This window comes from Callospermophilus lateralis, chromosome 7 (assembly GCF_048772815.1).
Source record: "Callospermophilus lateralis isolate mCalLat2 chromosome 7, mCalLat2.hap1, whole genome shotgun sequence".
Taxonomy (NCBI): Eukaryota; Metazoa; Chordata; class Mammalia; order Rodentia; family Sciuridae; genus Callospermophilus; species Callospermophilus lateralis.
Window position 1 is genome coordinate 97145236 of NC_135311.1, and position 25474 is coordinate 97170709.

Below are 25474 nucleotides of genomic sequence, written 5' to 3' on the forward strand. Positions count from 1 at the left end.
CTCAGGGTGTCATTATGCAGTTATTCCCCTGTAGCATTATTTGTAATGCAAAAAAAAAACATTAAAAAGAAAGAAATGAATAACAAACTTAAATACCCATTGATATGGAAATAATAAGTAAAGAAATTGTGAGGTAGTAATGGAAGATTGCCTGGGTTTTCCCCTGACTGACTCTGGAAAACTTCTATTCAAATTGAATGAATTAATTTCATATGTAAAGCATTTAGGATAATATTACATAACACAGAGCTTAATTTTTAAAAAACAGTTTTAGAAAATTTCTTCCAACATATGTAAATATAGATATATAGTTACTGTATTAAAACAGGAAATTTTGGACTGGGAGGATACAAAGTAAGCTCTAACTACCACCCCACCTTCTTCTCCATATTGGAAAGATAGGAAATTCTCCTTTATTTTTTAAGAAAAAAAATAGAATGTGTATTTTTACATTTAGTACACGATTAGTATTCCAGAATCATGCTGCAGGATTTGAATATCTCACAAATGGTGAGACACAGGTAGGCACCATTGGATGACATGGAAAGTTGGTTCCTGGAATCCTAACACTCTTGGGGCTTCTGAGGGATCTTCACAGGGCAGACCAAAAAGAATCAGGACTAAGACATTCCTAAACAAATGCTAATTAAGCTCCTACTGTGGATGATACTCAGTGCTAAGAGCTTTGATGTAATGCTTTTGAATCTTCAGAACACTTTCAAATACAAGACCTTCTTAGATGTGTTTTAGACCTATAGATTGTCTTATTCACCCCATGTTCTTAGTACTTAACCTTAGTACTTGCTGTTTCCTCAACTGCAAGATAGAACTAACAAGATCATTTCCTGCGTAATTCTATCGAAGCAAAGTGATTTATGTAAAGAGCTAAGTGTGCTTTATGGCATATATTAAGAAGCCAAGAAATGTTGGATGCTGCTGTCACTTCTGTTTACTAGACATGGTTCTGGTCACAGGGTGAGAGGGTGTTTGGAAAACAGCAGCTCAAATGTTTGTGGCGCTCTCTGAGATGCATTACCTGAGAGAATCATAACCTAAGAACTTCAACGGTCTCCGAGAAAGGAGGACTTTCTAAATCGAAAAGAAACTGGTCCTAGCCAAGTATTTTTCAATTATGTTGCAGCCCAAGAATCTCAGCTCCAGGCATTTTCACTGCCAAGAACTGGGCTGGGTAAGAGGCTGAGGGAGTTAGGGGGCGTGGCTTGACTTGGCGGAGCCCTGGAGAAGAGCCAGAAGGAGGGGCCCTGGGAAGGAGGGGCCTGGCGGAAGGCAGGGCAGAGGCGGGGCGTGGGGCGGGGCGCGGGGCGGGGCGTAGGAGCAAGGGGCTACACTGACAGCAGGAGACAACTGGAGCAGAATAGTTTGGATTCTAGAGGAGCCCTCAGCTTTCTGAGCCATGCTCGCGGATGTGGTCTCTCTGGCGACCGCCTTCTGGGCAGGGCTCCATGCCCGGACTTTGCTGGTGGGTGCTGTCGTCTTTCTGTTGTTTGCTGTCTTCAAAAGGCGGCGCCCAAAGAACTACCCACCAGGGCCCTGGCCTCTACCCGTGTTTGGCAACTTATTTGAAGTTAACTTGGAGAATTCGCACTTGGATGTTCAAAAGGTAGGAAGGGGCGAAGGTGCCCGACTGCGTCCATATGCTAACCCTGACTTTCAGGACTAGGGACTCTCTGGGGACCCGGGGCAAGAGGATGGATGGCTGGGCAGCTCATGCTGCTAACCTGCTAAGTCCCACTTTGAGCTTTGTTTACCTTACCAGACATGTGGCATCATTCTACCTACCTGCCCTTTCTAGTGGTGCAGGAGATTTAAATGTTTACTTTTTAAGTGTGCTACCTAGGTTACCTTTCTTCTTAACTCATTTGTTTTCTTCTTAAACATTATTGAAATTCTTTTTTTCTTGAAATGTCCTTCTTTATCCCTGGTAATTTTCTTTGACCTAACTTTATTTGATATAATATAGCCATATCAGCTGTCTTTTGATTATTATATGAGTAGTATTTGCTTCTTTACTGTCTTACTTTTAACCCACTTTATAATCATATTTGAAATGAATTCTTGTAGACAACATATACTTGGTTGATTTTTTTTAAAAAAAAATTATGCCTATCTCTATCCTTAAATAGATCAAGGTAGGACATTTCTATTTAATGTATTCATTGCTGCATTAGTGTTTAAGTCTACCATTTATTTATTTTTTTCCAGGGTTGTTTGTTTGTTGCTCTGTTTTTCATTCTTTTTTCCCCTTTCCTGTCTTTCTGTGAGCTACTTGGAACTTCTCTTATAAGTCAATTTTTATTCATTTGTAGTGTTTTGAAGCGTATCTCTTTTTAAATGTGGTTGCTCTAAATATTATAAGCTATATTAGTAGCTTAACAGAATTCACCAGTGCAAGAATTTTCCACTTCAAGTGAAAGACAGACATAACAATTTAGGACCCTTGAACTTCACACTGTATAATTGACTTAAACATTATATCTACATGGACTGAGAACCACAATATTATAATTTTGCTTTTAAATGTCAGATGCAATTTTAAAAAAGCAAGAACAGTCTATTGTACTTATCCGTTTATTTACACAATTTGTTGCTTTTTCTTCATTTCTCTTGTTCCAAGTTTATAATTTCCTTTATGATGTGAAGAACTTTCCTTAGCTATTCTTTCAGAGCTGGGTTGCTGGCAAATAATTCTCTTAACTTTGCTTCATCTCAAAATATGTTTATTTCACCTTTCTTTCTGAAGTCTATTTTCTTTGGACCTAGAATTCTAGGTTGGGAGTTTCTTGGAGGAATAGGTTTCTTGGAAAATAGAGGCAGAAGGGAGGTACCCCAGGAATAAGATAACCTCTGCCTTTCTTCAAAGGTAGAAGTCAGAGGACTTCCCACATCTGTACCATAGGGAAGAATAATTCTTTATCACTGAAGGAGAAGGTGGAGATTAGAACTATGTCCTCTAGGGAGTCTTTAGTGCAGTTCAGGGGTGAAAGTCACAATTCTTTTTTTTTTTTTTTTTTTTTGCAACTTGATAATTTTTTTATTGGTTGTTCAAAAAATTACAAAGCTCTTGACATATCATATTTCACACATTAGATTCAAGTGGATTATGAACTCCCATTTTTACCCCAAATACAGATTGCAGAATCACATTGATTACACCTCCACATTTTTACATGATGCCATATTAGTGACTGTTGTATTCTGCTACCTTTCCTATCCTCTACTATACCCCCTCCCCTCTCCTCCCATCTTCTCTCTCTACCCCATCTACTGTAATTCATTTCTCTCCTTGTTTTTTTTCCCATTCCCCTCACAACCTCTTATACGTAATTTTGTATAACAATGAGGGTCTCCTTCCATTTCCATGCAATTTCCCTTTTCTCTCCCTTTCCCTCCCACCTCATGTCTCTGTTTAATATTAATCTTTTCCTCCTCCTCTTTCTCCCTGCTCTGTTATTAGTTGCTCTCATTATATCAATGAAGACATTTGGCATTTGTTTTTTAGGGATAGGCTAGCTTCACTTAGCATAATCTGCTCTAATGCCATCCATTCCCTGCAAATTACATGATTTTGTCATTTTTTAGTGCTGCATAATACTCCATTGTGTATAAATGCCACTTTTTTTTTTATCCATTCATCTATTGAAGGGCATCTGGGTTGGTTCCACAGTCTAGCTATTGTGAATTGTGCTGCTCTGAACATCAATGTGGCAGTATCCCTGTAGTACGCTCTTTTAAGGACTTCAGAGAATAGTCCGAGAAGGGCAATAGCTGGGTCAAATGGTGGTTCCATTCCCAGCTTTCCCAGGAGTCTCCATACTGTGAAAGTCACAATTCTGCAGAGATAGGACATAAGGAGAAGGTGAAAGATGAGATTATACCATGCTTTCCACTGCAGCTACACCCTTCAGGGGCAAGGAAGGCCACATCTTCATGATGTTTGCCTCCAGGACACAGAATTAGAAGACTCAAATGTTTCTGTCCTTTTGGGCTCCTCTTTTCCTAGTCTTTTGGCTAAAGGTAGTAGGATTTTCTTGGAGTTTTGTCTGTGATAATTATTCTAGATTAAGAAGTATGGTCTATGTCCTTCTTTTTCTATTAGGATAGATGGGACTAGAGAAGTTTAATGATTATCCTAATATCACAGAACTGGCTAGTGATGAGCTGTAATCCCAGCTACTCATAAGAAGGATTGCAAGTTTGAGGCCAACCTGGGCAATTTTCGTGAGACTCTGTCTCAAAATAAAATATAAAAAAGGATGGAGATGTGGCACAGTGGTAGAGTTCCTCTTTGATTAATTCTCAGTACCACAAAACCAAACCAAAACTCTAGCCAGTTGATGAAACTGAGACTAGGATCTTATTCCCAGTCCAATGATATTTTTAATCACAATTTAGTTCTTATTTTATTTAGGTTTGCATTTTTATATTTCTTATGTAAAGGAAACAAAATTAAATGGCATAATTTAGTAATAATACTATTAAATTTATCTTTATGAAATTGAGAAACATTAAGTATTAAGGTCTTTTCTTCCACATTTTTACTGATAGATTATATAGTTGTATATATAATAGAACCTGATAGGTCTTGTGTCAGAATTTTTATGTTCCTCTTCATTTACCTTCATGATAGGTATAAATTTTACGTACCATCTGGTGGCATTTCCATTTTACCACTGAGAAAACTGAGAACAAATGTAATGTGATTTTCCCAGGTTATTCAGAGGATAATGGCAAAGCAAGGGCTTGAATCCAAAAATATTTGACTTAAAACTTATTCTCTCCTATACTACTTGACTCTGCATGATGTTAGTAGAGAATAATTGATTTTTCATGACATAGTTATAAGCTATTTATTTGTATATGTATTTCTTTAACAAACATTTATTAAGTACTTACCATGCCAGGCACTGCCCAAGACAGTGTCTGATGAAGAGAGTTTTACAAACTCCCGTAACCCAAACGGATACTAGGAAATAGGATCACTATGGATGGAAAATCCTGAAGATAACCTTTTGTGGAATGTTGGAATTAATTGGATTGAATTTTAAAGGAATATCTGGCAGGTGAATGGATTAAAGTGATAGGTTATTTTAAATGGGGATGTGGCATGAACTAAAACACAGTGAAGAGACCAGGAAGAAACTGGCTTGTGTGTGTGGCATGTGGGGAACTTTGCTTTCCCTCCCTCTCACACTTTGTAAACTTTCTCTATCACTGCTAGATGGCTTCTTATAGGAACCTATATTTAAATGAAAGAAAGTCTTATTGGGCTAAGTGGAAGAACTGTACATAAGATGGGTCAATTTATTAGTTAGCATGCACAGCAAGCTACTTTTAACAAAGAGACCCAAAATACAATGGTGTAAACAGGATTGAAATTTCTTTCTCTCTTAAAAAAGAGTTCAGATATAGGCAGGAAGTCCAGGATAGAGAGGCTGTTCTGTACCACAATGTCATCCAAAATCTCCAGTTTCTTATGATATTGCTCTGGTCCTTCACCAACACCATCATGTATGGGTTCTGGCTCATGAGAAGGGGAAATGGAGGTGGTGAGCCAGCAACTTTCATTTAAGGCTTTGACCCAGAAGATGCACACATAACCATTCTCACATCCCACTGGTTATACCTAGAGAGGCTGAGAGATAGAGTTATGATGCCAGCTAAAACCTAGGCAGCTCCATCACTCAGAGGAACAGAAAGAAAATATCTTTATCCCTCCAATGAATGATGAGACCTACAGAGAGGACTGTAAAGAGCCCAACCTTCATTTCCACTAGCTATGTGCTAAATCTCTGTGCCTCTTTGTTTCTGAAAACTAGATATACTATGTGGGATTATTATAATAAGTTTATGAATATCAAGTTATTGCCAGGATGCCTAGCATGTAGATGTGCTTATTTCTGTATTTCTATATTTCTATATTTTTTATTCTTCCCTTTTCTGAAATAGCTTATAGAAAATCCAGTTGTTGGTTATAGGCTGGGCATCGTTTATGTGTCCTGGTTGCTGGATGAGTCCCATCAGCCCCTCTCTGGTCTCTGTCCCTCCATTCCTTAGATGCTGCCATTATCAGAGCCCTCTTCCTAAATTATACCCCCTGAAATATTAGTAGTAATAGTTTCATTATTAATTTTATTATTATGGGTACTTATCACAATAATCCTAAAGATAGGAACTAGTAATATTCCCTATTTTATAGAATTAGAAACAAAAACACAGAAAAGTTAAATAATTTATCCCCAAATTACACATGAAATAAGAAGCAGACCTGGATTCAAACAGGTTGTGTGACTCCTAAGTCCAGACTCTTAGCGCACTTCACCTCTCCTACTCAGATATTTCCAGGCTCTGTTATCTGTTACCAAGTAAGATCCAAATATTTCACTCCTGTGTCTAAAGATTACCACATCAGCACTGTCACCCATCTTCCTTGGCACCTGAGAAGAAACTCTTTTCTCTGTGTGCTTCTATACTTTCCCACATCAAACAACTTAAGGATGGAATAATAACAGTAAGAACTTATCTGTATACTCCGTTAGATTGTGAGCTTCTTGAAGTTAAGGACTTATTGAATCCTCCAGCCCTTGGCCTAGACCTTCAGCATAGGTCATGCTCTTCAATGAACCTTTCACTCCAGTCAGACAGAGTGAGTCCTTTTTCCCCAGACACCCACATTTCTGCCTTTGCATTTGTATGTGCAGTGCCCACAAAGGAAAGTGTCTCTGTCTTCATAATGAATGCCCCTTTGCTGATATCCTTGCCTTCATTTAAGATCGGCTCAAATACAATTTTCAATATCTGGCTCAAGTATTCTCTGATATCTGCGGTGGAAATTCATCTCTTCCTGCAATACCTTATACCCCTTTCTGCCAGCATTACAGCATATGTCATGTGCTATGCATTGCACTTTTTTTCTGTGCAGTCGCTCTTTCTCAAGAGGTGACCTGTGAGACCATTATGCTTAGCAAGACTATATACAGTCATGCACAACTGTATTTATGTGTATAGGGTTTTACTGGAGAGCAGATCCATGACATATACTAGATTTTCAAAGATTACATACTCAAAAAGATAAGAACCACTGTTATAAAACTTCATTTCTTGTTTCTCTAGGTTTCTCTTTTTCTTTATGGGATAAAAATGCTTTTCAGTTATAAAGGCAACACATATACACTAAGAGAATATTGTGTGTGTGTGTGTGTGTTTGTCTCTGTGTGTGTGTGTGTGTGTGTGTGTGTGTGTGTATTCATACATTACTTAAGGTAATCTTGTCTATCTCATTCCTCCATCTTTTTTACACCCCTCCCTCCCCTTTTCTCTATCTAAAGTTTGTCTAATCTTCGCGTACTCCGCCTCCCAACCCCACTGTGAATCAGCCTCCTTATATCAGAGAAAACATTCAGCATTTGGTTTTTTGGGATTGGCTAACTTCACTTAGCGTTATATTCTCCAACTCCATCCATTTACCTGGAAATGTCATGATTTTGTTCTATTGTATTGCTTAGTAATATTCCGTTGTATATATATCCCACATTTTGTTTATCCATTCAACTACTGAAGGGCATCTAGGTTGGTTCCACAGTTTAGCTATTGTGAATTGTGCTGCAATAAACATTGATGTGGCCATGTCCCTGTAGTATTCAGTTTTTAAGTCCTTTGAGTATAGACCAAGGAGTGGGATAGCTGGGTCTAAGGTAGTTCCATTACCAGTTTTCCAAGGAATCTCCATACTGCTTTCCATATTGGCTGCACCATTTTGCAATCCCACCAGCAATGTATGAGTGTGCCTTTTCCCCCACATCCTTGCTAACACTTATTGTTATTTGTATTCTTAATACCTGCCATTCTGAATATTATTCAGAGAAATAAGACCTAAAAGCATTTAACACAATGGCTAACATTTATGGATATTTATAACATCAAGTACTTAAGTGTTTATGTATTATATAATTTAACACTCATAGAACCTCTATGGGATAGATACAATTATTGCCCTCTATAGGACTTTAGATTATATTTCTAGATTTGTACAAAATAAAGATAATATTATATTAGTGACTTTTTACTAGGGGTTCTATGTATCAATAGGAAAAATGTTGAACACCCCATACAAAAATGTTTGAAAGATATAAACAGATGATTGAAAAATACAACATATAGATAGAAGGAAAAATGTTAAATCTGAGAAAAATACAAAAGCAGCATGCCTTTTTGGACGATACACACACACACACACACATACACACACACACCCCACAAACGTGCACACATGTATGTCTCAGTGCTAGTGGCAATTTAAAAATAAAACCTCTTACTTTCTGCTGCTTGAAGTGTGAATTGATACCCTGGTCCTTTTCTTTCTCTTCCTGTCTTTTAGTGTCTCTGTTCTGCTGTCTCTTATAAGAACTTAGATTAAGTTAGAATCTTTTGGTCATAGTAGTTCAATCTCTTGTCTCACTAACCTTTCACTTTAATTTTGTTTATTCTAAACATTCATTTAACTACACTTTGTTTTGTCAAGCTTAATCCTACAGTTGGAGTTTTTTATTCCCACTATTGAATTTCCTGTCCCCGTTTCTTTTTGTTTGCCTTTTATAACTTCTATGTCAATCCTTTTTCTATTTTCATTTCTCATCTTAAGCCTATTTTAGTCTTCTGAACCATCTCATAAATTTTAACCTCTTTTCTTTCTTTACTCTCTGTTTAATTTTTTTAAAAAATGACTTGTTTGATCATATCTATTGAAAAGTTTGCTCTGCCTTATGAAATCTCATGCACTCTGGATCATTCAATCAATATTGAATTGGTTGAAAGACTGGGTGCATTTAAGAATTGCTGAACGCTACAATAATCAGTTCTAGAGCTCCAGGAGGTTATTTAACCTATCCATGTTTACATACTTGATAATGCTATAAAAGGTTTTGATCCAGTTCTGATGAACAAAAATACACATGGGCAGAGAAATCGTAAAGATGGAATACTGTAGTTCATTTCAGTAAATAGTGTTAAAGGTCTGAATCCTTCCAAATAAAAGTGAGATTCTAGATTATATGCATTCCCCATTATGAGTCACTTAATTTAACTTGAGATTTTCAGCTAAATAAAAAAAAAAAATCTTAATTGAAGTTCTAAATTAGCCAGTGAATTCCTGTAAGGGTTAAAAATGTTATCCAGGCTTTCATCAAGATGAAATAACAAATTTTACATGTGTGGACCATTACTACCATTTCTTAGAAGAAATGACTTGTAAGTTTTGGCTTTTCCCTTGCTAGCAAGACAAGGTAGACTCCTAGAAATGAATGGAGATTAACCCAGGACTCTGGATCAAAAGAAAAATGGAAGAACTAAGCTCAGGCTTCGTCTTTAAGGCGAATACAGGATGGTGGGATGAGACTACATCCATTGAGTCTGCTCTGATGGAACCAATGTTAGGTCCAGGGCTCTAAGAGCATCATGGTGGAATGTTAAGTGTGTGGGGATGGAGCTGGGGAGGGAGGCCACAGATAATTGCAGGAATTGAGTCTTTCTGTCTGGTACCACTGCTACAGCTTGACCCTATCCAGGTAGACAAAAAGCAGAGGGCGGGTCTACTTAGGGATCATTCTTGAATAGAAAGGTTGAAAAGAATTTTGAATAATGATAATATGCTATTGTCCAACCCATAGTTGCACAATTCATCCCAATCTAATATCTCTTTCCCTATCATCCCTTACCCCACTTCTCTCACCCTCCCTTTCCTTCTCACTTTCACTTTCTTACTTCCACTAAACTTTAAGTTCCTAGAGCCATCCCAAATTCACATCTCTAGCCTCAAATCTTACAAAATGTTTGGTAAGTTCCCTCTACTACTAAATAGCTTTGTCATCTTGCTATATCACTTCAGCTACCACCATTTTTCTCTGCAACAAGATGAGGAAAGTCCTTACTACACAGAGTGACCATTAGATTAGTGAGATAAAGCATGAAAGGTGTCCACCATGGCACCCAGGGAAGACAGCTGTTTCTGACCACAAGCACCTTCCTCCTGCATTTTAGTGTGCTCCTATCCTCACTGTCACCCTGTGGGTGCATCCACATTCCTTTGCACACATTCATTCCATGGAGACTCTCTGGGTGGCTGTGTGCCTGGAACCAGAAAACAAAGTGTCTTTCATATCGCTGCTCTCATTCTTCCTCACAGAACATTAGGAGGGAGAATTAATTTTCTCTTTTATAACAGGGAAGCCGAGCCTCAGAAAAATAAAGGATCTTTCCCAAGAGCCCACAGTTGGTGAACCCTAGAGCCAAGATCCTCCCATAGCTCCAGAGCTGGAACAGTCTCTCCATATGTGGCCTGCACCCTGTAAAGCACTTCCTGTTATCTGGCACATGCTGAGGAAGAGGCTTTCTCCTCTGGTTACTGATATTTTGATTTATCTTAATAAAAGTGTCACAGGAAAGCAGGGAGCTGAAACTCCAAACTTCGGTTCTTGTGTTTTGATGAAAGAAGATTTAAAGTCAGACACCAAAAATCAGACAAGAGAACTTTATTAGAAGTGAAAGTGAGGTGAAAAGGAAAAAAAAAAAAAACAAAGTGAGGGATAAGCAAAAAGCACTCTAGAGGGAGAGAATGGGCCATCTCCAATAAAGAATGACAAAGGAAACAATGCTACCCCCAATTTCATTCCTATTTGATGTTTACCAGGAGAACTGAGGACCACCTTCTGTACTCTTTGCCAGTCAGGTGTTCAACTCTTCCTTAACATCAGGTGGTGGAGTTTTAGGCCTTAATTGGTCCACTCCAGAACTGTCATGGTGGCCATTTTATTTCAGGGGGGCTTCATCTATAAGTCAATCCTATGTTAATGTCGGCACTGGGGAAATTGCTGGTCAGAAGTTACCTTAGTGCACCTGCACTACTAAAGGGATCTTCCTCCCTAGATAAATGGAGGTACTTTTAGGAGATACTTTTAGCCATAATTCCTAGCTTCATGTCAACATCAATGGACTCTATCAAGAGTTAGTACCATTAATCCTTTTCTCTTGACATATTTCCTGATAAGCTCATTTCACTTCTGTTTTTTTCCTACGAATTATCACATTTTGTTGTCTTCTTTACTTTTGAAATAAAGAAGACACTAACGTAAGTTAAAGCTATAACCTAACAAAAGAAAAAAAAAAACGATTTAACTTCTTAAATTCCATATTTGCTATACCAGACTTACATTAAACATTCCCAACATAAACCTTATAGACAAAATAATATAATATGAAGACACAAAAATGTATATAGGAAAAACAAAGTCTTAAGGACTATTTAATATCTTTAGATAGAGAAAGATTATTTATATAAATTAATGAAAGTTGTTAAAATACTAAAATTAAAAACCCACTAAATTGAAAATGGATATTGATAACCCAGAAAATCATATTAAAAAAAAAGATTCCCCCTCCCCATAAGAAAAAAGAAAAAGAAAAAAAAAAAAGCATACCCAGCAAATTTTGGAGTTCAGATGTGCTGTATTTTCTGCTTTCGCTAAACTCTAGGATGCCTCAGGTTAGGGACCTTGTTTATTTTAGTTAGTCATATCTTTATGCCTTCTTTTAGTGACACATGGTAGATGCTCACTCTATTCATACTGGTTGAATATATGAATATATGTTCATAAGGAAACTTCCAAACCTCCATGAACTAAATTTGAGTTTAGTTGAGGAAAAAAAGTTCAGAACTATTCCTATCACACATACTTCCCTCAATGTGAGCCCCTTTAGCTTCACACATGCCCTGTGTCCCCAGACACACAGACAAGTGCATGTTCAACTGTGACTATAACTGTTTTTCAGTTGGTGAAGAAATATGGGAATGTTCTTGGCCTGCATTTTGGTAGCCTGTCTTCAGTGCTCGTAACTGGACTGCCCTTAATCAAAGAAGTTCTTTCTCAGACAGACAAGTCCTTCGTGCACCGCCCTGTAACCCCTTTCCGAGAACGTATCTTTAAGGAAAATGGTAAGTTTATTGATGACAATAAGGTGTGCATTTGAAATGCTATGGTCTCTTCACCATGCCTCTATGCCTATAATTTTCTGACACTTCCAGAAGTTAACCTCATTATGAAATAAATGCCTTCCATTACAAGAAGCCAAATGCCCACATTTCCTGGTTGAAAACATCTCCTTCTAAAGATTTGTCTGAGTGGTTCCTGATAGAGATTTTGGAGAAACCACATGTCCTACACAAACTCTGGATGCTTTGATAATGAAGTAACCACATCACCTAATTATAACAGAGGAGGAAACAGTGTGTGAAGAAGCTTCATACCTAATCTTCAAAGAACTCTGCCATTTCAAGATTTGATAGAAGATGAAACAGAAAAGGATATAAGAAGTTTCTGGAAGGGATTAAGAAGAAAATATGGAAGTGAATACCCTGAATTCCACCAGAAATGAGTGTGCAAGAAAAATGCATCTCATGCTGCTGCTAAAAGACCAAGTGAAACGAGGTTGAAAGATAGCCCTGGACTGACTGTAAGGAGGGACATTTCACTGGGTTGGTAGAGCTGTGATGGCAAAACCAGACCTGTTTGTGAAATGAATTATAAAAATGTTATGATAAGAGGGACTGTGGCTGTGGCTCAGTGGTAGAGTGCTTGCCTAGCACATGTGAGGCACTGGGCTCAATTCTCATCACACATCTATCTAAAAAATATTTTAAAAAAATGTTATGGTAAGAAACCTATGCCTGGGGAAGGTTCAGTTGCCCTCCCCTCTCTTAGACTTTCTCTTGGAAGCCTAATTAACCATGGGTTGAACAACCTTTTGAATTGTAAATAACTGCTCTAGGAATCTGACTACCCCCTCTTGAAAGAGCCCTTTCTTCCTACTAGTTTCTGTGAGCATGTTAGAGACCCTGCACAGGGCCTTTAGCAGAGTAGATTAGGAAAAATTTTAAGAGAAAAAAGCCCCAATGATAGGACAGGTCTAAGATGACATGAAATCATGAATAAATGTTGTGAGAAACTGTGGATCAGGGCTCAGAATTTGGAGTTTTGTTTTCCTCCAGGCGCACCAGTATAAAATAGAGTTTGGAGTTCTCCTCTCTGAGTATTGCTTGCTGCTTCTCCACCAGTCTTATTTCCCACAACAGAGCCAAAGCCAGGTATCACACGAAGTTGAGGAGTAGCCATGGGGAAGTGGAAGGGCGCATGACATTGCCTGTGTAGTGAAATGGATGGTGGTCTTTTGCACACAACCGGATGTTTTTCCCCCTTCTCCTATGCTGTTCTTTCTGTGTGGAATACTCACTGGTCTCTTGCTTTGTTGAGTGATTCCTTCATCTTTTAAGGTCACACTTAGGACCTCTCCTATAAAGCCTTTCTTTGCCTTCTAACAATTATGGACTTTGACTTATCTCTGAGTGCATTCTTGGTATTTAGCTTGCCATAACTACTGAACTGTACTTATGTGGCTACTGATTAAAGCATGAGTTTTGGAATCAGGGAGACTTGAATTTGAGTACCTGGTTAACTGATTACTATATGACCTTGCAAAATTTACTTTATCCCTTATTCCCATTCAGTAAAATTCAGGGGAGGGCAGAGGAGGGGAGGGCAATAATTTTATCTATCCCATAGAGCTTCTATGAGTGTTAAATTACGTAGTACATAAAAAACACTAAAGTACCTGATGTTGTAAGTAATCAATAAATGTTAGCCATTGTGGTCATTGCTTTAGGTCTTATTTCTTTGAATAATATTCAGGTGCCTTAATTCCCTCCTCTTTTCCATCTGATACACATTTCCATTCAATTTGCCAGATATTTGCATAGTAGAATCAGAATACCATAATATTGACTTTTCCCCCCTAGGATTGATCATGTCTAATGGCCAAATATGGAAGGAACAAAGAAGGTTCACCCTGACAACATTAAAGAACTTTGGTTTAGGAAGGAAGAGCCTAGAGGAACGTATCCAGGAGGAGGCCTACCACCTTGTTGAGGCAATCAAAGAGGAAAATGGTGAGCATTTCACAAGAGCATTTACAGGAGCCTGTGGCCTATGCATTCACTGGATAGATACTTTTTAAGTGTCTAAGTGCTTGCCCTATGACCAGCACTGTCCTAGGCTCTGAGGATACAATAGGAAACAAATACCATGACACTTCTCTCAAGGAGTGCTAGAATTCAGTGCGCAAAGACAAACATTAAACATATTATGATATTTAAGTCCTGGTTATCAGTTCAACCCCCCTGGCATTGATTGTATCCTTACTGTATCACAGACTCCATATAGGGGGCTGTGGCCAGTACCTCCTCTAGGATTCTCTAGTAGGTATATCTGTGTCAGCTAGAAAAGACTCCTGTAGAAAACAGGAAGAAATGAATGATTTTGAAGAACTCTCTACCTTTCTCTACCTCCAGGACAGCCTTTCAACCCTCACTTCAAGATCAACAATGCAGTTTCAAACATCATTTGCTCTATCACCTTTGGGGAGCGCTTTGAATACCAGGATGCTCAGTTCCAGGAGCTGCTGAAGTTACTGGATGAGGTCACGTTTCTGGAAACTTCAAGATTCTGTCAAGTAAGCAGTCATCTTCTATATGCTGGTTAAGGCCATTGGGGCTGATCTCATATACACATAGCTGCTGCTTCTTCTTTTTTAAATTGAAATGTAATATTTTTAAATTAATTTAACAAAAACTTACTTGAAATCAGCTTTTTGACTTTAGTGTTTTTAATAATGTTGAAAATTTACCAAATGCAAAAAAACTCTAAGATTCCTATAGAGTACAAAATTATACAAGACATACACTTACGTACCTGTGTTGTTCTTTTTCAAAAGAACATATTGCCGTTGCCCTTGCCTTTGAATCTCTCTTCTCCATGTTACTTTTAAAATATCCATTTCCTTCCTGTCTCAAGCACCCTTCTGAGTGCAGTTTCTCTCCTGGTGTGTTGTTTTAAGATTCGCCTGTTTGGTTGCTCTTCCTCTTTTTTTTTTTTTTTTTTTTTTAATGCAGACTAGCTTTGTCTTGTATGAACATGCCCCTGTTTGTTAACCTATTTGCTATTTTTGGACAAATTTTGGACAAATTTTTGGACAAAAGCTTTTCCATCTTTTATGTTATGAATAGAGCTGCCACCAATATTCTTTTACTAGTGTTCATGGACACAGTCATTTGTCTTGAATATATATCTGGGCATAAAACATAACTAAAGATTTCAGAACTAGTTACACTATTTACATAACCATCAGCACTTGATACTAAACATATATATACTATATTCTACTTCTCTAGGCCCTTATATTTTAGATGTTTTCTTTTTAAACAGCATAAAAATGAATATAAATTTTGTACCAAATTTGACAATATTTTTCTTTTTATTGGAGCACTTAGTTTCTTTTATCAAATTTACTGACAAATGAAAACTAATTCATGATCACTTTGTGGCTTCTATTTTTCTTCTGTTTTGACTCATTATTATCAAATTTATTTTATTTTTTCCTCTATTCATTTAGAAGATTAAGATTTTTTTCTATTTCTTTAGTCTTTCCCTTAAAATTATTAATATTATTATAATAGTCTTTACCCTAAAATTTTTAATATGCACAATTAACTGCCTGCATCTGAGATTAATACCTTTGTGCTCTGCCAAAATAATACATGATCTAGAGAACACACCTCTTGTCACTCCTTTAGGTCACTGTCATCACATATTTTAGTTTGTTCTTTTTTTACTGGAGAGTACATGATCATTATTGTTTCATGCAATATCTGCTTTTATTTACCTATATATTTATCAGTTTTTATTTTCAACATCTTGGATGTTAAAGCCCCCTCCTGAATTTCATTTAGTGGAGATCAATTGATGGTAAATTCTTTTGGATTCAAAAATATCTTTACACTGTGATTTCCTCTAACTTGGTCTTGAGATTTCTATCAAGGGAATGACCATGAGCCATGATAACCATTTTCTAGGAGAGCCCTGACCAGCAGGAGGGTTAGGATTAGGGCTGATTAGGTAAGACACAGCATAGAAGCTCATGAAGTAACTGAAGCAAGATGCTACTCCTAAATCCTGAGAGTGAGAGGGCCCACAAGGACTGATGGGAGATCTGGGAATGGGAGGGTCTCAACTAATGGGTGGAGAGAGAGAGAGAAAGAGAGACAGAACCTGTGAGATCAAGCCTTCTTTAAAGGCCATGGTGGTCTCTCAGGCTTTCCCTGGGGGTGGTCAATTGCTAGCTTAAATAAAACACTCGTGGGCTTAAGATGGAAACATATTTAAATAAATCCACTATTAACTATTATGTTTATTTCATGGTCAGCAGCTATGGGATGTGTTGTCATGGGGCTGGTAATATGAAGAATAAGCAAACTGTATTATTATCACAAAGGAAGGAGAAGTTTAACTAGGCCAAAGGCTATGGTACAATGAGGTTTTAAGTGGCTCATGTCAAATTGAATGGATGCCAAGACAGCAAGTGTATTAAACAAACTTATGATACTTTATTTTGCTTAAATTAAATATTTAAAAAATTTTGACTTGGGCGGGGGATATGGCTGAAGTGGTAGTGCGCTCGTTAGCCGGCGTGAGGCATGGGGTTTGATTCTCAGCACCACATAAAAATTTTTTAAAAAAGAGAGAGGTTGTATCCACATAAAACTGAAAAATAAATATTTTTTTAAAGAGAGAGAGAGAGAGAGAAAGAGAGAATTTTTTAATATTTCTTTTTCAGTGGACACAACATCTTTATTTTATGTGGTGCTGAGAATAGAACCCAGCTTCCCACGCATTCCAGGTGAGCGCATTACCGCTTGAGCCACATCCCCAGCCCCTGAAAAATAAATATTAAAAAACAATTTGACTCTTTTTTCTTTGCATACTGAAAATATTCTTTCAGCATCCTCTAGGTTTGCACTGGTGCCAGGGAGAGTCAGCTAGAAATGTGATTGCTATTTCTTCAAAACTACTTTTTCCTTTTTTCTGGAAGCATTTTATGTGGATGCATTAATCCTCTGTGGTTGGACTGTCCAGTGGAAAGTGGCAGGGAGGGATAGAAAGGAGGTGGTGAGGTTGCAGGGACCAAGTCTGTAGGGCTTCTAGGCCAGAGAAATTATGCCAGACTTTATGCCATTGGAGGATTGAAAGGTAAGGAATCAAACTGTTAAATGATACTCCAGCAGCTCTGTGGAAAATAGGCTGGGAACAGGGTAAAGAGTGGAATAAGGAAATTGCAGAAAGCTATGGCAGCATTTTGGTAGGAGACAGTGGTGGTTTCTAGTGGGATGGCAAGTACTTGGACTGATGAGAAGTGTGTGGAGGGTTGAATGCCTGCCAGAGTGGCTAGAGAGAAAGGAGAAGTCAAGGATGACTCCTCAGCTTAAGCATAGGCAAATAAAAGAGATGGAAAAAGAAGACTGTCCCCAAAAGTGCAAAAGTGGCCCCATGCTGTCTCCATGATCATTCTGTTTTTGCCATTAGCTCTACAACGTCTTTCCATGGATAATGAAATTCCTCCCTGGACCTCATCAAACTGTCTTCAGGAACTGGGAAAAGCTGAAATTGTTTGTTTCTCATGAAGTTGAAAAACACAGGAAAGACTGGAATCCTGATGAGTCAAGAGACTTTATCGATGCTTACCTCAAGGAAATTGTGAAGGTGAGGAAAACGAATTTGTCTCCTTTGTTCTTGTTTTTTCTTAAAGAAAAAAATAGCTGTATATTAGTTTCCAATAGCAGCTGTAACAAGTTATCACAAATCGAGTGGCTTAAGATGGTACAGATGTGTTGTTTGTTCTCTGACTGTTCTGAATGACAAAAATCCAGTTCTGAGTGACAGAAGTCAAATGCAGTTTCACTGGACTAAAGTCAAGGTGTTGGCCAGCTTAGATCCTATGAAGTCTCTAAGAATTGGTTTCCATGGCTTGCCCAGCTTCCAGAGGCTTTGGTTTGTGGTTCCTTCCTCCATCTTTAGCACCAGGGTAGTATCATCTCTCCTCTCTTGTCTCCCTGCCTTCATCTTTATACTTTCTCCTCTGACTTTGATCTTCTTCCCTCCGTCTTGTAAGGATAATTCAGGACAATATTCCTAACTCAAAACCCTTAGGTTTAATCACATCTGCAAAGTCCCTTTTGCTATATAACTTAACTTACACGGGTTCCAGGGCTTTGCGTGTGGTCATCTTTTTGGATCATGGTTCAATTCCTATAGGTGAGTAAAAATTACTCAGGATGCTGAGGCACTTTGAAATAAAGACAAAGGTTTAATGGCATTTGGTTTTAGGCCCTGAAAATGTCCCAATAATTCCTTTTCATTCCCATCACCTTCCCCTACCTGTACTTGAAGGAGCTATATATAAAAGGGAAAAGAGAAATTGAGCTTCAAAGCTCTGTTTTAGATGATCTGGCCAGTAACCTACTCCTCCTCTCAGCTGTCACTGCAGAGAACACATGTAAAGCTGAACTGGATACCAGATTTTAACCTTAAGGTCTGAGTGGGGCTTCTACTCCCTCCTCTTCTGACCCACTTTCCAAGTTTTCTGACAAGAATCAGGAAAAAACCCTAAGTGGTTATAGGCCTTGAACATGGTGGTCCTCTGGCTAATGTACATCACTGAATCAATGTTATAATCTTTGACTCATCAGTCATGTGTTCCTATATCTGGAGGGGGCAGAATGGTGAATTTCTTTCCATCTTAGCTCTTATTTCACCCTATTGGCAAAATATTCATAAAATTAATATTAATTTTCTCCTTAGAGGAGGAGACTTTATTTGCTAGATGGTGTACAGGTGTGTGACCATTGACATTAATAGCAATGTTGAAAAACAAGCTTTCAAAAAGATGGTAGAAAAGATGATGGAGTGTTATAAGGAATAGTTGATGGAATCTATGAGGTTTAAACTACAAAAGCTGTATAGGGAGATATGATAAATGTGCAATTCAGTTTACACTTTCTGGTATCGGCACAAATATTCACTGAGTATTTGATATATCCCTTTTGCATGTCACATAAATTATAATGCCATCTTAAGGCATGCTTCTTACTCCCATTTGATAAAGCAGGAAACGGAAATACAGAGATGTTAAATAACTTATCCTAGTTCATATAGCTAAGTTGATCTAATGAGTGATGGGGTTGATATTTGAAGCCAAGTTATCTCATTCATAGCCTTTCTCTTTCCACTATACTCGTAGCTTCTCCTGAATTACAGGTATAAAAAAAAAGTGGTTATTTTGATTTTTATCCTCTACAATCTAAAAAGTTTCCAGCACTTCCAGTTACCTACCCCTTCTCTCAGGCCCCACTGCAGATAATGTTAATGATATTGCTGCCCTCTGAGGAGGGACTTTCCCTTAGGAGAAAGTCATTTCTTCTGAGGACTTTTCCTTCCAAGTTCTTTCCTTTGAATGAAACCCCAGTGTTTTTTGGCAACCACAAGTCCTATGAATAAACCAACAAATAACTGTCTTCTAGTACACAGACAAGAATGCTTCAAGTTTCAATGAAGAGAACCTCATCTGCAGCACCCTGGACCTCTTCTTTGCCGGAACTGAGACAACTTCTACAACCCTGCGCTGGGGTCTGCTTTACATGGCCCTCTACCCAGAAGTCCAAGGTGAGAATGGCAGGGAGTGTGCCTGGCCCAGGACACATGGCACCTCCTTTCCATATGGCTCAGGGTTGGGCAGAAGCTGGCTGGGTGAGTAGGGAAAGATAGAATTGTCGGGAGGTGGTGCAGTCTTGAGCGTGCACACATTCGTCACTTTTTAGACAGGAATGTGAGGGTCCAGGTAGGATAAGTATTAAACTCCCTGCGGGCGCAAAGCTCTAGGTCTTGGGGAAATCAATGAGGCCAACTGACTTTGTAATGTGGTCCAGCAAAGAGTTATAATCTCATATGAGTATTTATTCTTCCATTCTTATCAGCAATCCCTTCCTCTTTCCCCCTGATAATGCCAAGACACATTTTTGCTACTGTTTCCTTTTTCTTTTTTCCAATATTGAGCCTCAAACCCAGGGCTTCATGCATGCAAGGCAAGCTATCTGCCACCCCACAGAGCCACATCCCCAGCCCTGTCTAGACTTGTTAGTCTGGTAATAACGCCCTCTGATGTGCCATTTTCTGCCTGTGCTGCCTCAGCCGCACCCATTCTGCATTGGTAGTTTCACTGAATTCTGTGTCATTTTCTTGACACCGTCCTAAGTGTCTGAATTACAATATCTGGTCTTCCCTCTGTCAAGAACATGCTTTCTGACTTTCACATGCTGAATCCCCAACTCTTCTAAAAGAATTCTTCCCAAACTACTACCTAAGATGTGTCTTCATTCCTGCAGGAAATTGCTAGCTTAGAACTGTTTGCCATTTCCTTCCTCCAGAGATGACCAGGGCACCTCTACTGCTGTGCTTCGAGCACACTATATATGGATTCCCCACAGACCGCCATCCTTTCAAGGACAATGGCTATTCCCAACATTTTTATTTCTCCAGGTTCTAGAACAGTTTGGGCAAGTGGAGGGTGGAAACAGTCATGGCACGGTTTCTCGAACTGTGGGTAACAATTTATCAATGAGGCATAAGATCAATTGAGTAGATGAAGGTCAATGCCCCCACTCCCCCAAAATAAAAATAGAGAAGACTGAAGTGCTTGCCATCTACTAAGGATATATTTGTTAATAAAACTTTACTTCTCTCACATATTAATTTACAAATGCAGGCTTTATGTGTGTATGTGTATGTGGTGTGTATGTGTATGTGGTGTGTGTGTGTGTGTGTGTGTATGTACATACTTACATACATACATACATACATATAGCCACATTTGGTCCCAGAAAAATCTAGGAAAAGTAGCTTTTAGCTGGACAGTCAGGTAGCCAGCTCAAATCTCTATGACTGTAGAAAAGGAGGCAAATATATTGGAAGACAGCTAGCAGTTTCCATGAGCTGAGCCATGCCGATCCTGATCCTGTTTAATGCTTACCTAAATGAGTTCATGTAATTCTCAAAACATCTTTCAGATGAAAGTTGACTTAGCCTCACTAATCAGATGAAAAAATTGAGGCTCAAAGGATCTGAGTACCTTGCAGCAATAATGTTGTAGAGCAGGAGTCTGCTATTCGCTTTCTACTCCCATGCCACCCTTGAGAAATGAGAGTCTTCAGATCTGCTAGGATCCAAATACTTGTGTCTTCCCCAACAAATCCCTGTGTGGATATCTAATTATCAGAGTGGTGGTATTGGGAGGTGATGAGTCTTCATAAATGGCATTAGTGCCCCTATGAAACATTCCCAACAAGCTGCCTTGTTCCTTGTAACATGTGAGGACATAGCAACTGGGTGCCACCTCTGAACCAGAAAGTGGGTCCTCCCCAGGAACCAAATATGCTGGTGCTTTGGTCTTAGACAGCCCAGGCTCCAGATCTATGAGAAATAAATTTCTGTTGTTTTTAAGCCACTCTGCTTATGGCACTTTATCATAGAAGCCTGAATAAGAAAAGACCCTACTATGAGCTTAGCCACATTGATCCTGGGTATTCCATTCCTTGGCCTAATTAGACTCAAGGAAAGTGACTGAGTTGACAATTTTCTAATTAAGCCCTTTGAAGGGTTAAGGAACATTTTATTTCTTTGCAACCTGGCCACTATTTGAAATACCACTGGTGAGATCTGATAGAACAACCCTACATCATTAGAAGAAACTATAAAAGTTTCAAAAAATAATAGAATCTCCCTCTTCTCTTCCAGAAAAAGTGCATGCTGAGATTGACAGAGTGCTAGGCCAGTGGCAGCAGCCAAGCATGGCCGCCAGAGAGTTCATGCCCTACACCAATGCTGTCATCCATGAGGTGCAGAGAATGGGCAACATCATCCCCCTGAATGTCCCCAGGGAAGTGGTGGTTGATACCACTTTGGCTGGATACTACCTGCCAAAGGTAAGGAAGCACACCCAGCCTCAGACTTCAAGCCTGTCTTTGAGACCATCACAGAACTTGCATTTGTATTTGAAAAGTCACATATATTCCTATCCCAAGAATCACCTAGATGGGGAGATACATTATACTTGATATAATAATACTAACTTTTTCTCCATGGATTTTACCAGACATAGGTAATATGGGGAATAGAGGATGAAACATTCCTAACTCAAATGTGTTTAAGCCAAGACTAGTTTGTTTGTGTGTTTGTTTGTTTTGTTTTGCTTGCTGTGGGACTTCTCAGTGTTCTCACTCTGTGATGTGCAGTGTAGCTCATGGTGGCACAAAGCAGGCAGCAAAGTCTCTGTCAGATTTTGCCATAGAGCCCTGTTCTTTACCTTGGAGAGCATCTCTCAGAACTAGGGACCTGCCAGACTTTGGAAAATGTGGAAGGACATTTGATATTACCTGGTCCCAAACCACATTAATGCTGATGTTTCTAATATCATGTCCCCACAGATACTTTTCCAGCTTTTATCTACAGCCCCATGATGGTGAACTCTCCATTTCATAAAAGAAGCCACTCCAGTTGTGCAATGTTCGTGATTAGAACGGGAGAGCAAGGAACAAATTTACTCAGCCATGATTACATGTCATGGACTAGCCTCTTTCAAAATATCTTAGTTCTCAGGACAACTATTATTTCCATTTTATAGATTGGGAAGTTGAGTCTCTGGGAAATTAAGTGTGCATGAGATCTCAACTACTAAGTGACAATAGCTGGATCTAGAACCAGAGTTGTTCTAATTATTTGTATGACGTGATGCTCCCTCCACAGGACTTGTTTTGCTTTGACTTAAACAAAACCAAAATCAAAAAAACTCCTTTTAATTTTTCCCTACTGGTCTCTGTTAAATCCCCTGGCTTCACTAACAGAAATCAGATCACACTCCACCCACCACTTTTAAGATCTCTGCAGAGGGCTCTCCTGGGTCCCCCAGGGTTCTTTCTCTATGATGCACACTTACAATTTCTTCCTTGCTACCTGGATCTATTCTAGTTTGTCCAAGTTCCTCCACTTATATTGTATATGGGAACAATCTCCAGAGTTAGAATCAGAAGAGAATCCCAGTGACTCCTTGGTGACTGTCACTGCAGAGCCAGGAAATGCAGCTGCTATAAGAACTATTTTTTTTCTGATGAAACTTCTCATGGATGAAGGCTGAGGCCTGAGTTCCCCACCAGGTGCTGTTTGCATTTTTCTAGCCATTCATTTAACTCCAGAGAATCAGCCAACCTCACTAGACTTCTTCTACCACTGATTTTTCACGTCAACTTTAATAATCCTCCTGGGCTCTGAGAAATATAATTGATTACATGCAATGGAGGCTAGGAGTCATGGCTTTGACATCAGATAGACCTAGTTCACGTGACTCTACCTCCCCCCACCACCACGTGGCTCTGAGCACATTATTTAACCACTCACAGCTGCAATTTCTTCATCTGCAAAATGCATTTCGGCCCACCCTATAGGATCTATGTGAAGTAAAATGGGATCCTACATGCTGAGACTCGTACTCAAAGTAAAAGTTATGTACTCAAAGTAACGGTTATTCGGCAAATATTCCTTAAGTATCTGAAGTACTTAGATCTAGAAAAATAACCCTGAGCAAAATAGTCATGCTTACAAAATATACCAACCATGCTAACTGTCCCAAGGAAAATACTCACTGCCTCTGTAAAGATGCTTCCAGCATCTCCCAGGGGGGAGTGAGGAACAGGTGCTAGAAGGATCTGGGGAGGCTTGCCTGTGAAGGAAGTAATGCTGGAGCTGAGGATTAAAGGATTGATGGGAGTGGTTAATGGCAAAGTGGGGGAAGAGAACATTTCCAGGCAAGGTGAGCAGTATTTAAAAAGTCATTGAAATGAATGGAAACTTGACCTGTGTTACAGGTCACTCTAGTGGGAGCTCAAGAAGAATAGGAGAAGCCCTGAGAGGTTAGGCAATGGATCTGTGACTAGGAGTGTGCAAGCTATTGAATACCAAGTTTGAGATCTGAGTGGGTTGGGGCTGTCATAGATTTAAGCCCTATTCAAAGCACACTCTGCTTTCAGGGTGTGGAGCAAATTGAAAAGGGCAACAGAGGATGTGGGGCCTAAGTAGGAAGTGATTACAAGAATCTGGATGAGCAAGGAGGAAGCTTGAACTAAGGTGGTGGTGGACATTCCCTAATGGAGGTGAGGGAATCAGGGGGCATTTAAAGAAGTGTCAAGCATGACTGATGGGTTGGATGAGGTAGTGAGAGAAAGGCTCACTCTGGTGACTCCAGAGTTTCTTGTCATATACCTTGAAGGACAGGGATTCTTCTCCCTGGATATCTGCTTCTGCTACTCAAATAGCTTTTGGGACTGGGCACAGCCTTCTACACACTGGAGGGAAGAGAATGCAGAAGCAGAGGTGAAAGATGCATTTCCCCCCTCTTTGTAGAGCTGCCCTCCTTATCACTTTACTGACTAGCTAGGTTGATATAATTACTGTGTGGACCCACCAGCTGTCACATAATTCTCTCATGGATGCTTTACAGGTCCCTTCCCCAGACCTACACTGACTTGTGTCTGCAGAGTAGCTGTATTATGCATCAAGAGTAGCTAAAACTCCAGGGTAAAATTCTCAGAAGACAATTCCAATTCATCCTTCTAAGTTGTTCCACTCAAAGAGAAGGGTCCTGGAAGGTTGAGCTCAGCAAGTGGTGGGTTGGGAGGGTTGGGAAGCTCAGAATGTGCTCAGACGACAGCATGGGGTGCTGAGAACCACCTGTCTTTGCCTAGATGTGTGGTGTGGGTCAAGTCCTGCCTGATTCTTCACTGCTTCTCTAGGGGACCATGATCCTGACCAATTTGACTGCTTTGCACAAGGACCCCAACGAGTGGGCCACCCCTGACACATTCAACCCTGAGCATTTTCTGGAGAATGGACAGTTTAAGAAAAGGGAATCCTTCCTGCCTTTCTCAATGGGTGAGTCTGGAAGAACAGGAGTTGGGGAGGGCAGAGTTCCTCCCTCAGCCCTTCCCTCCTCTCCTGTCTGCAATCCTTTGCTCTAGTTGGGGAGTCTCCAGAGGGTCCTGCCTAGGGTGACTCCATCTCACTATTGTTTGAAGTTCAACATCCTCTGGTGCAGGCCTTGCCTCAGACCGTCTTTACTTCCCAAGCCCTCCCTGGCTGCTGGTGGAGATTTCAGCCTCCCTTTGTTCTGTTTTCCAGAATGCTGAGGACAGAGACTCAAACCTTGTCTCTTGGTCACTAAGTTGGATATCTTCCTTCTTTATAAAGTTTTTAATTGTCACAATTTCTTTTTAAGTGTTTTCCTCTCCCAAAGAAATAGATGTGGTATTGATGGGGAGGCAGCAAAGGAGAGAAGCTGTTGATTCACTGTCATGGGTAGTAGACTGTGACTCTAAATGCTCCCAGGTTGGCTAAGTTGGACTCTGCTCTGTAAGCTCCTCCTGAACAGGTCCTTTTGCCTTTTGCAAATTTAGTTTCCTTTTTAAAATATAGTTAAT

General features: G+C 39.3%; 1 protein-coding gene across 2 annotated transcripts in view; it reads left to right on the top strand.

Annotated features, from left to right (window-relative positions):
* Window positions 1-1338: 1338 nt before the first annotated feature.
* LOC143404000 (cytochrome P450 2J2-like) overlaps window positions 1339-25474 on the top strand; it is a 33844-nt gene continuing 9708 nt past the window's right edge. Inside the window, exons 1-8 of one of the 2 annotated variants that reach the window (XM_076862356.2) lie at window positions 1339-1621; window positions 11842-12004; window positions 13862-14011; window positions 14414-14574; window positions 17481-17657; window positions 19475-19616; window positions 21744-21931; window positions 24791-24929. In XM_076862356.2, coding sequence (XP_076718471.2) covers window positions 1415-1621; window positions 11842-12004; window positions 13862-14011; window positions 14414-14574; window positions 17481-17657; window positions 19475-19616; window positions 21744-21931; window positions 24791-24929 — 1327 coding nt within the window. In that variant the 5' untranslated portion in view covers window positions 1339-1414. The remainder of the gene's footprint in view (window positions 1622-11841; window positions 12005-13861; window positions 14012-14413; window positions 14575-17480; window positions 17658-19474; window positions 19617-21743; window positions 21932-24790; window positions 24930-25474) is intronic. The other variant, XM_076862357.2, reaches the window with a different exon arrangement.